General features: G+C 49.0%; 1 protein-coding gene across 1 annotated transcript in view; it reads left to right on the top strand.

The window, feature by feature from the left end:
- The first annotated feature begins 5,911 nt into the window (after positions 1–5,911).
- IRAK2 (interleukin-1 receptor-associated kinase 2) overlaps positions 5,912–14,266 on the top strand; it is an 80,793-nt gene continuing 72,438 nt past the window's right edge. The window contains exon 1 of the mRNA XM_011952278.1: positions 5,912–6,095. Within this exon, the coding sequence (XP_011807668.1) occupies positions 6,002–6,095 (94 nt within the window). The 5' untranslated portion in view covers positions 5,912–6,001. The remainder of the gene's footprint in view (positions 6,096–14,266) is intronic.

Here is a 14,266-nt window from a genome sequence, read left to right on the forward strand (position 1 = left end):
CTTTGGGAGGCCAAGGTGGGTGGATCACGAGGTCAGGAGTTCAAGACCATCCTGGCCAACATGGTGAAACCCTGTCTCTACTAAAAATACAAAAAAAAAAAAAAAAAGCCAGGCGTGGTGGCAGGTGCCTGTAGTCCCAGCCACTTGGGAGGCTGAAGCAGGAGAATGGCGTGAACCTGGGAGGTGGAGCTCACAGTGAGCTGAGATTGCGCCACTGCACTCCAGCCTGGGTGACAGAGCGAGACTGTCTCAAAAATAAACAAATAAATAAACCATTCAAAGGGAGGTAGTACTGTGCTCGTATATTGACATGAAAAGCTATTATTTGAAAAAAATACTCCAAACAATAATGGTGGTTCCTCAGGGGTGAGGTTATGGGAAGGTCTTTGTTTTCTCTTTCTGTCTTTGACAAATATCACATGCTATCAGAGAAACTAATAAAGATATTTTTGTTAAAAATATAAGGCCGGGTGCGGTGGCTCAAGCCTGTAATCCCAGCACTTTGGGAGGCCGAGGTGGGTTATCACGAGGTCAGGAGATCAAGACTATCCTGGCTAACATGGTGAAACCCCGTCTCTACTAAAAAAAAACCAGCTGGGCGTGGTGGCGGGCGCCTGTAGTCCCAGCTACTCGGAGGCTGAGGCGGGAGAATGGCGTGAACCCGGGAGGCGGAGCTTGCAGTAAGCCGAGATCGCGCCATGGCACTCCAGCCTGGGTGACACAGCAAGACTCCGTCTCAAAAAAAAAATAAATAAATAAATAAAAATAAAAAATAAAAAAAATAAAAATAATAAAAAAATAAAAATATAGCCGGGCACGGTAGCTCATGCCTGTAAACCCAGCACTTTGGGACGCCGAGGTGGGTGATCACCTGAGGTCAGGAGTTTGAGACAAGCCTGACCAACATGGAGAAACCTCATCTCTACTAAAAATACAAAATTAGCTGGGTGTGGTGGCGCATGCCTGTAACCCCAGCTACTTAGGAGGCTGAGGCAGGAGAATCGCTTGAACCCAGGAGGCAGAGGTTGCAGTGAGCTGAGATCACACCATTGCACTCCAGCCTGGGCAACAAGAGCAAAATTCCATCTCAAAAAAAGAAAAAAAAAACATATATATATGCAAAATGCATAGAGAAGCTTTATTATTATTCTCCTTTCATCAGTCTTCCCTCCTGCTCCAGCTTTTTTTTTTCTTTTTTTTCTTTTTTTCTATATAGAGCCTCACTGTGTCCCCCAGTCTGGAGTGCAGTGGTGTGATCTTGGCTCAGTGCAACCTCCACCTCTTGGGTTCAAATGATTCTCCTGCCTCAGCCTCCCAAGTAGCTGAGATTACAGGTGTGTGACATCACACCCAGCTAATTTTTTGGTATTTTTAGTAGAAACGGGTTCCGCTATGTTGGTTGGGTGGGTCCCGCCATGTTGGTTGGGCGGGTCCCGAACTCATGCCTCAAGTGATCCACCCACCCCAGCCTCCCAAAGTGCTGGGATTGCAGGTGTGAGCCACCGTGCTTGGCCTCTGCCCCTGCTTTCTGATATGACTGGTTCTCAACTCTGCCAGCACATATTAGAATTATCTGGGAAGCTTTAAAAAACAGTAGTGCCTGAGCCCCACTCTGGAAGAATTGAATCTGGCTCCCTGGAGGTATGGCTAGGCATTTATACTTTTTTTTTTTTTGAAACAGAGTCTTGCTTTGTGGCCCAGGCTGGAGTGCAGGGGTGCGATCTCCGCTGCCCGCAAGCTCTGCTGCCTCCCGGGTTCATGCCATTCTGCCTCAGCCTCCCGAGAAGCTGGGACTACAGGTGCCCGCCACCACACCCGGCTAATTTTTTTGTATTTTTTGGTAGAGACGGGGTTTCACCATGTTTACCAGGATGGTCTCGATCTTCTGACCTTGTGATCCACCCGCCTCGGCCTCCCAAAGTGCTGGGATTACAGGCGTGAGCCACCGCACCCAGCTGGCATTTATACTATTTAAAAGCACCCCAGATATTTCTAATATGCAGTCAGGATTGCAAACCACTGACTATAATTTCAAGGGCGTTAAACTTGAACAGCTCAAAATGACATAAGTGTGTAACTAATTACATTCAGCCTCAATAACTGTTGCTAACTGATCCTGGTGGGTGTTGGTCATGGAAAATAGCTAGTTAGAGGAAGAAATTAAGTGTGAGATCAGAGGAAATTTATTGTGGTGAGTTGGTATAACAGAGCAGAATAGGTCAGACTTGGGTTGCATCCTATTGATGTGGAACAGGCAAGCCCCAAAATTGGGGTTTAGCCTAGGAGGGTTCTTAGCGTCACCCAGAAAGGAATTCAAGGGCCAGCCAGTAGTGTTAAATAGCAACTTTTATTGAAATAGCAGTGTGCAGCAGCAGCAGAGGTACTGCTCCTTGCAGGGTAGGGCTACCCCATAGGCAGTGTGCCCGAGTAGCCGCTCAGAGGCAGTTCTACAGTCACATTTATACACACTTTTAATTATATGCAAATTAAGGGGCGCTTTATGTAGAAAATTCTAGGAAAGGGGCAGTGACTTCTGGGAGTCGCCATGGCCAATCATAAACTGACAAGGTACACTGCTGGCAGTGTCTTATGGGAGGTGCTTCCCACCACACCTGTTTTAGTTAGTCCTCAATTTGGTCCGATGTCCCAGCCATTCCTCTGGAGTTGGGTACTGCCTCCTACCTCACTGTCACTTGGCCAACTTGGCCCAGTTACAATTGACTTCAGCCTCAGTTTCTTCTCTGTAAAATAGAAGCAATAAACCTACCATGCAGGGTTGTATGGATCACAGATAATGGATGCTAAATGCCTGCTAGGTCAGTTGGTAGGTGAAGGGCAACCCTTAGTAATAGCAAAGACCTTACTTTGAAGAACTTATTCTAAAGAGTGGTAACCGAGATGTGTCCCTATGATGACCTGCTCAGGCCCAAAATGAAGGAATCGCGGGAAGGGCCTGAGGAGGCAGCAGAGAGAGCAGTGGGGGCTTCTCTGCCTTCCAGAATTGACCAAGGCTGAATGTGAAACTTCTGTGGTCTCAAAGCCTCACCCCAGGGAAGAGGCCCTGTGGCACTGAGGGAGGAGCTCTACACACACACGCACACACACGCTGCTTGCAGAAGAGAAGGAGAAGCAGCTAGGGGACTCTGCAAAAAAGAGAAAAGGAGAAAAAGAAGAGGACCTTTATTCTCTTTTGCCCCCGTGTGCCTGGGATGGAGATGCTTCTCCACCCAGCCTACGGCAAACCATCATTACAGTTCCCAAGTCCACCTTCAGCCACTGTGGAAAACACGGGACTTCTCTTGAAAATCAGGCTTAGAACACTGAAATATATCCCACTTTCAACATCAAAGAGGACATAATGGTAATCCTTCATTGAGCTCAGCACTTCACAGTTGATCTTGAGCATTTTGGAGTCCATTTAGGCTTCATAACAATCCTTCCAAGTGGCTGCAGCAGGAGACCTAGTTTCCAAAAGGGAAAACAGAACTGGCTCAAAGGACTAAGAGCTGGAGAGGGGCTGAACTAGGGCTCCAATCTTGATAGGACTCCAAGGCCAGTGGGTGCTTTTTCAAGACTACCAACGAGAGCTACTACTTTTTGGGTACATTCTCTGTGCGAGGAAAGTCCTGTAGTAGGTGTTCTATATAGGCTACATAATTTAATTTATTCCACTCCCCTCACAACTCTAAGCCATAGGAATGAGCAGGCCCACTTTACAGATGCTGGAAACAAGGCTTGACAAATGAAATGAGTTGTCCAGAGTCACAAAGCCTGTTGGTGGCAGAACTGCAACTTGGTCCTAGGACTGCTCACTTTGATTTCAGTTTTCTCCTTTTGCAGCGCTCCTCCGTAGCTGATGGCCACAGCTACCCAGTGGTGCCTATTCTAGTTACTTACCTGTCCTTCATGACCTCGCCTAATCTCTTGGAATCTATTTACTTCTGTGTAAAATGGGGATAATAATATCTATGGTATAGGCTTGTAAGAATGACATAAGATCATTTTTGCAAAGTACATTGTAGATACATTTAAGTGTATCTGTATTTACAATATACTTTAGCTAGTGGTGATGAAGAGCCTGGGGTCAGAATGCTTAGGTTCAAATGATTTTAGCCATGTTATTTAACCTCTCTGTGCCTTAGTTTCCTTGTCTGTAGAATGAGGGTCAACCTACCTATCTCAGAGGGTCATTGTAAGGAGTAAGTAAAGTAACCCAGGTGAAGGCTACACACAGTAAGTGCTCAATAAATACTAGCTACTATATATTATATATATGTGTGTGTATATATATACACACACACACACTATAAGTTCTGTTCCTTGTACCCTTTTTGTTTATTTAGAGACAGGGTCTTACTCTCACCCAGGCTGGAGTACAGTGGTGCAATCTTGGCTTACTGCAATCTCCACCTCCTGGGCTCAAGTGATCCTCCTACCTTAGCCTCCCAAGTATCTGGGACTACAGGCACATGCCACCATGCCTGGCTAATTTTTGTAGAGACAGGGTCTTGTTGTATTTCCCAGACTGGTCTCAAACTCCTGGGCTCAAGCGATCTACCTGCCTCTGCCTCCCAAAGTGCTCGGGTTATAGGCGGGAGCCGCCGCACCCAGCGCCTTACTATTTAAGAATCCAATTTGTCCTGTAGTCCCCTGTACCCTACTCTGCTTTTCCCCCAGTAACAGCTATCATCTTCTAAGATAATGCAATTAGCCACATGCACTCCCTTTTACCACCCTCTACTTTCATTCTTTTCTCTTTTTTTCTTTCTTTTTTTTCAGAGAAAGGGTCTCATTCTGTCACTCAGGCTGCAGTGCAGTCGTAGCTCACTGCAGTCTCAAACTCCTGGGTTCAAGAGATCCTACCCCCTTAGCCTCCTGAGTAGCTGGGACTATAGGTCTGCACTATTATGCTTGGCTCATTTTAAAATTTTTTGTAGAGGCCGGGCGCGGTGGCTCACGCCTGTAATCACAGCACTTTGGGAGGCCAAGGTGGGTGGATCACGAGGTCAGGAGTTCAAGACCATCCTGGCCAACATGGTGAAACCCTGTCTCTACTAAAAATACAAAAATTAGCTGGGCATGGTGGCGTGTGTTTGTAATCCTGGCTACTTGGGAGACTAAGGCATGAGGATTGCTTGAACCAGGACCCGGGAGGCAGAGGTTGCAGTGAGCCGAGATTGCGCCACTGCACTCCAGCCTGGGCTACAAAGCAAAACTCCCTCTCAAAAAAAAAAATTTTTTTTTGGTAGAGATAGGATCTTGCTATGCTGCCCAGGCTTCTACTTTCATTCTCCAACATAGCTTATCTGCCTTTGTTTTGTTTTGTTTTTTGAGACAGAGTCTCGCTCTATCGCCCAGGCTGGAGTACAGTGGCCTGATCTCAGCTCACTGCAAACTCAGCCTCCCGGGTTCAGGCCATTCTCCTGCCTCAGCCTCTTGAGTATCTGGAACTACAGGCCGCCACCACAACGCCCGGCTAAAACGCCCGGCTAATTTTTTTGTATTTTTAGTAGAGATGGGGTTTCACCGTGTTAGCCAGAATGGTCTTGATCTCCTGACCTCGTGATCCCCCTGCCTCGGCCTCCCAAAGTGCTGGGATTACAGGCGTGAGCCACCGTGCCCGGCTGTAGGCTTTCTTATACAGGTATCACCAACACCTAGGGCAGTGCCTGGCATACAGTAGGTAATTAATGGAGTATTTGATGAGCGCATGAGACATGGTGTAGTGCCCATGGAAGTGGAGTCAGAATGCCGCCTGCCGCTGCGGCAGAATTCCCGTGTGGCCGTCTCCCCCGGGGCCTCAGTTTCCCCTCGCAGTTCGGATCCTCTGGCCCGCGCTGTGGTGGAGCCGGCGGGGCCGTCGTGCCGCCCGTGGCCGCTAGGGACGCTGGTGCCCTCCCATCCCGCCCACTTCCCGGCCGGTCCGCCCCCAGCTAGAGAAGCCCCAGCCCGCGGTGTCCGATCCAGTTGCCCCGCGCCGGAGCCGACCCCGTAGCGCGCCATGGCCTGCTACATCTACCAGCTGCCCTCCTGGGTGCTGGACGACCTGTGCCGCAACATGGACACGCTCAGCGAGTGGGACTGGATGGAGTTCGGTAAGTATGGCCCGGGGCGGGGAGGGGGCCAGGGCGACTGGTGCCCCCAGCGATCCCGCCAGCCGCCAAGCTCCCTCGGGCACCCGGGTTAAGCGGGTCCCGATCCGAGGGCGTGCGAGGTGAGCCTCCTGGCCTGGGCCCGCCGCGGACCTCGGCCCGTCACCTGAAGGTGCCGCGTGGTCTCTGAGGACGTCTGTCGGGAGTTCTGTCGCCGAGCCGGGGCCGCCGCCACTGCGCTCTGAGTCCAGACAACGGTGGGTGCGGGGGCCTTCCTGTCACCGCTGCTGGCTCAATGACGGCCCCCGGTGGACATCCAGCCCACAACGGCGTGCGAAATGCGAGCCTCGACCCCGTCCTGCAGACAGCGCTGGCAAGTGCGCGGTGGCTTGGCGGCCCGGCCGAGCTGCAGAGGGTCTCTCAGGGACCACGGTGCTGTCACTCCTTGGTTTGTGTGTGTGTGTATGTGTTTAGTTTTAGTGTATATTAGAAGGATCTATTACTTAACATATATATATATAGAAACGGAGTTTCGCTGTTGTCGCACAGGCTGGAGTGCAATGGCATGATCTCTGGCTCACTGCAACCTCCGCCTCTCGAGTTCAAGCGATTCTCCTTCCTTAGCCTCCCGAGTAGCTGAGATTACAGGCGATCGCCACCACCCCAATTAATTTTTTGTATTTGTAGTAGAGATGGGGTTTCACCATGTTGGCCAGGCTGGTCTGGAACTCTTGATCTCAGGTGATCCACCTGCTTCTACCTCCCAAAGTGCTGGGATTACAGACGTGAGCCACTGCGCCCAGCGTATTTATCATATTTGTGATTAAATGTACGTTACCATTGTAGTTTTAAAATCAAATATTTACTTTTAGTATACATTTTTTGATCACAGTATTTATGACTATAAACCTGTTTCGAGATCAGAACTATAATAGGTTCAGTGTGTATAATGGGGCCTAAGCACAGGCACTTACTTTCACTCTATTGCAAGGTGCACAGTTCTAGATAATTCTGTGGGAAGGCACTCAGACATCCTCCATATGTTGTGTTTGTTGGTGCCTGATGGATGACTGGCGGAGAGGGCCATGGTCTCTGCTGGGGGGCTGCTTGCCTGTTGTCTGTGCTTTCCAAGTGGAGATCTGCATTCCAGACTCTTGCTGTATGACTTTGGGTCAGTTTCTCTTTTTTTTTTTTTTGAGATGGAGTCTTGTTCTGTCGCCCGGGCTGGAGTGCAGTGGCCGTATCTCAGCTCACTGCAAGCTCTGCCTCCGGGTTTATGCCATTCTCCTGCCTCAGCCTCCCCAGTAGCTGGGACTACAGGCACCCGCCACCTCGCCCGGCTAGTTTTTTGTAATTTTTTTAGTAGAGACGAGGTTTCACCGTGTTAGCCAGGATGGTCTCGATCTCCTGACCTCGTGATCCGCCCGTCTCGGCCTCCCAAAGTGCTGGGATTACAGGCTTGAGCCACCGCGCCCGGCCCGGGTCAGTTTCTTAACCTCTCTGAGCCTCAGCTTCTGAATCTGTATGTAAACTGGAGATGATAATTATAGCTTCTTCATAAAGTTGTGAGGAATGAAAATATTGTATAAGAGCACCAACACCTAAGTGTTAAATATTCTTTATTTTTTTATTTTTATTTTTTATTTTTATTTTTGAGACAGTCTCATTTTGTGGCCCAGGCTGGAATGCAGTGGTGTGATCTCGACTCACTGCAGCTTCTGCCTCCTGGGTTCAAGTGATTCTCCTGCCTCAGCCTCCCGAGTAGCTGGGATTACAGGCAGTCGCCACCACACTCAGCTAATTTTTATGTTTTTAGTAGAGATGGGGTTTCACCATGTTGGCCAGGCTGGTCTTGAACTCCTGACCTCAGGTGATTTGCCCGCCTTGGCCTCCCAAAGTGCTGGGATTACAGGTGTGAGCCACTGCGCCTGGTCCTGGCTTCATTACTTTGAATATCTCCTGGGCAGTGGACAAACTTTGCGTGGGACTCCCTCTCGTTTTTTCCACATTGGCCCAGCCCTCAGTTACAAATGCCAGAACAACTTCTGTTTCTAGGAAATTCAATTAGAAGGCACACCTATGACTTAACAACAACAACAAAAAAGCTTTATTGAGATATTCACATACCATACCATACACCTGTTTAAAGAGTACAATTTAGTGGCATTTAGTATATTCCCAGGGCTGTGTATCCATCTTCACAATCAATCTTAGAACATTTTAATCACCCCAAGAAGAAACTGTACCCCTTAACTGCCAATCCCTTCCTTCCATCTTCCCAAGTTTTAGACATTGCCTATTCTGGACATCTCGTATAAATGGAACCATAATATATAGTGCTCTGTGACTGATGTATTTCAGCTAGCATAAGGTTCATCCATGTTGTAGCATGCATCAGTACTTAGTTTCTTCTTATTATAGGATAATGTTCCATGGTATGGATATACTACGTTTTATTCATTTATCAATTGTTAGGCATTGGGTTCCTTTCACTTTTGAGCCATTATGAATAGTGCTGCTGTGAACACTCACGTACAAGGTTTTGTGCAGTGGTGCAAACGTAGCTCACCGCAGCCTCAACCTCCTGGGCTCAAGTGATCCTCCTGTCTCCTGAGTAGCTGGGACTACAGGTGTACACCGCCGTGCCCAGCTAACTTTTGTATTTTTTGTAGAGATAGGTTTCACCATGTTACCCAGACTGATCTTGAACTCTGGAGCTCAAGACATCTGCCCATCTCAGTTTCCCAAATTGCTGGGATTATAGGTGTGAGCCACCGTGCCTGGCTTTATGTTTAACTATTTGAGGAGCTACCAGATGTTTTCTAAAGTGGTTAAACCACCAGTGTATGTGGATGACCATTTCTCCATATCCTTGTCAACATGTGTTATTTTTTTTCTTTTTTTTTTTTTCCTTTTTGAGACAGAGTCTTGCTCTGTTGCCTAGGCTGGAATGCAGTGGCATGATCTCGGCTCGCTGCAACCTTAGCCTCCTGGGTTCAAGCGATTCTCGTGTCTCAGCCTCCCAAGCAGCTGGGATTACAGGCGTGAGCTACCGTGCCTGACTAATTTTTGTATCTTTAGTAGAGATGGGGTTTCACCATGTTGGCCAGGCCGGTCTTGAACTCCTAACCTCAGGTGATCTTCCTGCCTCGGCCTCCCAAAGTGTTGGGATTACAGGCGTGAACCACTGTGCCTGGCTGGTGAAGGGGCGTCTTACTGTGGTTTGATTTGCATTTCCCTAATGACTAATGCTGTGGAGCATCTTTTCCTGTGCTCATTGGCCATTTGCACATCTTGTTTGGAGAATATCTCTGCGAGGCTTCCCACTGGGGTGGATATGATCTGAACACCTCGCCAGGCCTGTCGGCTCTGACACATCTGCCCAGTGCTGGCCTCTCTGACCTCCTCATCTTCCACACCCACTGTCACTCCCCTGCTCCAGCCACACTGATCTCCCTGGGCCAGACACAGGGTCTTCGCAGGTGCTGTTCCCTCCGCCTGGGACATTCTTCCCCCTGTGTTACCTGGGGCTAGATTTCTAGTCTATTAGTTTCCTCCTGCTGTAGTTACAGATTACTACAAAGTTGGTGGCCTATAACACCTCAAGTTTATTATCTCAGCATTCTGGAGGTCAGAAGTCCTAACTCAGGGCTGCTGTAGGGGTTTCCTTGCCTTGACCGGCTTCCTGAGGCCTGCAGCATCCTGTGGCTTGTGGCCCCTTCCTCCATCGTCAAAGCCACTGGTGTATATCATCACATCTGTCTCTGTGACCTCTGCTTCTACCGTCACCTCTTCTCTGAATCTGACATTCTGGCCTTCCCCTTACAGGGACCCTGGTAATTACCTTGGCCAGACCCAGATAATCCAGGATAATCTCATCTCAGAATCCTTAATTTAATCAAATCTGCAAAGTCCCTTTTGTCATGTAAGATACCATATTCACAGGTCTCGGGGCTTAGGATATGGATGCTTTCCAAGGGTATTATTCTGTCTGTCATAGTCCTTCAGGTAAGCTCCCCTGGCACCTTCTTTGAAATCGAGAGGCCTTTCCTGCCCCTGTTCCTCTCTAGCCCATCACCGTGTTTCATTTCCCTCATTCCACTTCATGTTCTTTGATGTCCCCTCGTTCCTTAAGTGTTTCCGCCTGTCTCTTCTTATGGAGTGGAAGCACAGTGTGGGCAGGGGCCTTACCTGTCTAGTTTTTCACTCCTGTATTCCCAGAGCCTGGGCAGTGCCTAGCTAGAGGGCAGGTGCCAGAGTGAATGATGAGCTGCCAGGCCTTGGTGTGGTGAGGATGCAGACTGCCCCCTATTACACATTGGAGCTGGCCTGGAGCCTTTGGTCAGCCCTCTTCCCACACTGGATCACAGCCAGCCGTGCCCCCAGCCTACTGCTCCTCGCCTAGTACCAGCGCTCCGGTTCCCTCTTCAGCCAAATGAACGAGTGACTGTGATCGTCCCTTCAGTCCTAAAAATTCTTGGCTTCCTGTGGGTCATTTTAGAAAGAAGACAGTCCCTCGGAGCTGATGGTGGTACTGGGGGAGTGTAGTGAGAACGCTAAAGTGATTCAGAAGATCCCGCAGCCATAGACAGACATGCTCTTTTGGACCCGACACTTGGCAGATAATCTGGCCACCCCTGGTTCTTGTCTCTGTGATGGCAGCTGCCTCTGATGGGCTTTGCCTGACCCTGTGTAAGATGGGTTTCCTACAGCTTCAGCCCCAGGTGTGTGCAGAGGGGCTCGACGCAGGGTGTCTTATGTGACCGCTCCCTGTCTCATTCACTCATGCGTGTGCCAGCCTTTGTACACAGCCCTGCTTTGCCCCTGCCTGGCTGTGTGATGTCAGGTGGTGACTGTCTGTTTCCTCATCCATGAAGCACCCTCACAGAGTTGCTGAGAGGCTTAGGCGACTTAGCTGTTTGTAAAGGGTCAAGTTAGGGCTTTCCTCATCCCCTACCCAGGGAGGGGTGTGGGCATTTGATTCTAAGATGGGTCATTTCAGAAGGCTGTGCCATTCCTGCTCTGGAGGACTTTGAAGATAGGCAACGTTTTCTACTGCCTCGGGTGAACTCCTGCAGGATTCAGGCACTCAAGAGTGATAGTCCCAGTACTGTTAACCATCAGGGATAAAAACATTTTCAGGCCAGGTGCAGTGGCTTACACCTCTAATTTCAAACACTTTGGGAGGCCAAGTGGGGAAAATTTCTTGAAGCCAAGAATTTGAGACCAGCCTCGTGATCCGCCCGCCTTGGCCTCCCAAAGTGCTTGGATTACGGGTGTGAGCCACCATGCCCAGCCTTTTTTTTTTTTTTTTTGAGACAGAGTCTCGCTCTGTTGCCCAGGCTGGAGTCCAATGACATGATCTCGGCTCATTGCAAACTCCACCTCCTGGGTTCAACTGATTCTCCTGCCTCAGCCTCCAGAGTAGCTAGGACTACAGGCGCATGCCACCATGCTCTGCTAATTTTTGCATTTTTAGTAGAGATGGGCTGGGCGCGGTGGCTCAGGCTATAATCCCAGCACTTTGGGAGGCCAAGGTGGCTGGATCACGAGGTCAGGAGTTCGAAACCAGCCTGACCAAGATGGTGAAACTCTGTCTCTACTAAAAATACAAAAATTGGCTGGGTGCGGTGGCTCATGCCTGTAATCCTAGCACTTTGGGAGGCTGAGGTGGGTGGATCATGAGGTCAGGAGATTGAGACCATCCTGGCTAACACAGTGAAACCCCATCTCTACTAAAAATACAAAAAATTAGCTGGGTGTGGTGGCGGGCGCCTGTAGTCCCAGCTACTTGGAGGCTGAGGCAAGAGAATGGCATGAACCCGGGAGGCAGAGCTTCCAGTGAGTGGAGATCACGCCACTGCACTCCAGCCTGGGCGACAGAGCGAGACTCGGTCTCAAAAAAAAAAAAAAAGAAATTAGTCAGGCAGGATGGTGCTCGCCTGTAATCCCAGCTGCTCAGAAGGCTGAAGCAGGAGAATCACTTAAACCTGGGAGGCGGAGGTTGTGGTGAGCCAAGATTGTGCCACTGCACTCCAGCCTGGGCAACAGAACGAGACTCTGTCTCAAAAAAAAAAAAAAAAAAAAAATCTAGAGACGGGCTTTTGTTATGTCGGCCAGGCTAGTCTCAAAACTCCTGGCCTCAAGTGATCTGCTTGCCTCAGCCTCCCAAAGTGCTGAGATTACAGGCATGAGCCACCGCATCTGGCCACAGAACAGGTTTTCATAGAGTATAGATAGTTTAACACTTATAGCTAATACTTATATCATGTTTATTTTGTGTCAAGCACTGTTCTGAGTGCTTCTGTACATGTAACTCATCTAATCCTTGCAACAGTCTCTGAGGCAGGTGCTGCTATTACCCTTGTTTGACAGATGGGGAAAGTGAGGCTCAGGGAGAGATGAACACCTTCCCCAAACACACAGCAAGTAAGCAACAGAGACAGGATTTGAACCCAGGTCCCGAATCCCAATATCTGGCCTCTGAACCACCACTACTGTCCTGCTGACTTTAACACATGTTTTCGTATCTGTAGAAAAAGTCTGGAAGATTAGACACCAAAATACAACTGGTGGTGTCCTTGGAGTCCTCCAAGTGGGATGGTCATGGGGACTTTCATTTTCTTATTTCTCAAATGTTCTACTATGACCAGGTATTACCAGTCCATGTTGAGAAAAAGACTTCGGACTTAGCAGGCCTTGGTAGTGACTCATCCCCTCAAGATCTCTATCACATCCTGACTCTAAAGGGTCTGGTTGAGACTGGATATGGTGGCTCATGCCTGTGATCCCAGCACTTTGGGAGGCTGAGGAGGGCGGATCACTTGAGCTCAGGAGTTTGAGACCAGCTGGCCAAGATGGTGAAACCCCATCTCTACTAAAAATACCAAAAAATTAGCCGAGAGTGGTGGCACATGCCCTGTAGCCTCAGCTACTTGGGAGGCTGAGGCAGGAGAATTGCTTGAACCTGGGAGGCATAGGCTGCAGTAAACTGAGATCATGCTATTGCACTCCAGCCTGGGCAACAGAGCAAGATTCTGTCTGGAAAAAACTAAATAAAATAAATAAAGGGTCTGGTTAAATGCTGATTGGTCAGCACCTTAAGATATGGCACTGTCATGGAACAAAAATGTCTAAGCTGGAAGGCACCTTAGAGTTTAATTCCTGTTTCTCTTGTATCACTATCACGAGTAAGGAAAGTTCAGCCCACGGAGAGTCAGGCTGTGGTTGAGTTCCTGCTGCTACCACCCACTAGGGGTGGCCCTGGGCTTCTGTTTTCTCATTACGTCATGCTGCCTCCCAAGATGGGAGTGTGTGTGGATGCCCAATGCTTCGTGCGGAGAGATGGTCCTTCCTTTTCCATCCGTTCTCTTCTCTGTATTGCTAGAAGCAGCCCCTGACCCAGCTGACATCACTTCCCACTGACTAGGAATCTGGCCTGGGGTTTCCAGTGACTAATATAGCAATTTAGGAACTTTCCATCCTAACGGGGTACTTCTCCTGGAGGCTTTCTGTGTGCAGGAGGCTGTCACCAGCCCATTTTGTTCAAAGGGTAGGGAATTGTGCAATCTGATCGCAGCACTCACTGGCTCTGAAATCTTCTATGGTCCCTTGTAACTCTTAGGATCAAGTCCAAACTCCAAAGCTGAGCATTCGCTTGAGGGTCTTTGTTATATGGTCCTGGGCTTTATCTCTTGTCTTTCTTTCTTCTACTCGGCCCACCTATGTTTATATTTTCTTTTTGTTTGTTTGTTTTGCTTTATTTTTTTGAGATGGAGTCTCGCTCTGTCACCCCGGCTGGAGTACAGTGGCGCTATCTCGGCTCACTGCAACTTCTGCCTCCTGGGTTCAAGCGATTCTCCTGCCTCAGCCTCCCGAGTAGCTGGGACTACAAGTGGGCACCACCACACTTGGCTAATTTTTGTATGTTTAGCGGAGATGGGAGTTCACCATGTTGGCCAGGCTGGTCTCGAACTCTTGAACTTAGGTGATCCGCCCATCTCAGCCTCCCAAAGTGCCGGGATTACAGGCATAAGTCACTGCTCCTGGCTGATTATTCTTAGTTTTAAAAAATGCCTTTCTCACTTCAGTAAACTCAGTGGAATACTGGTCATAAAAATCCATTAATGGGCCAGGTGCAGTGGCTCACGCCTGTAATCACAGCACTTTGGGAG

This window comes from Colobus angolensis, unplaced genomic scaffold, assembly GCF_000951035.1.
Source record: "Colobus angolensis palliatus isolate OR3802 unplaced genomic scaffold, Cang.pa_1.0 Scaffold34, whole genome shotgun sequence".
NCBI lineage: Eukaryota > Metazoa > Chordata > Mammalia > Primates > Cercopithecidae > Colobus > Colobus angolensis.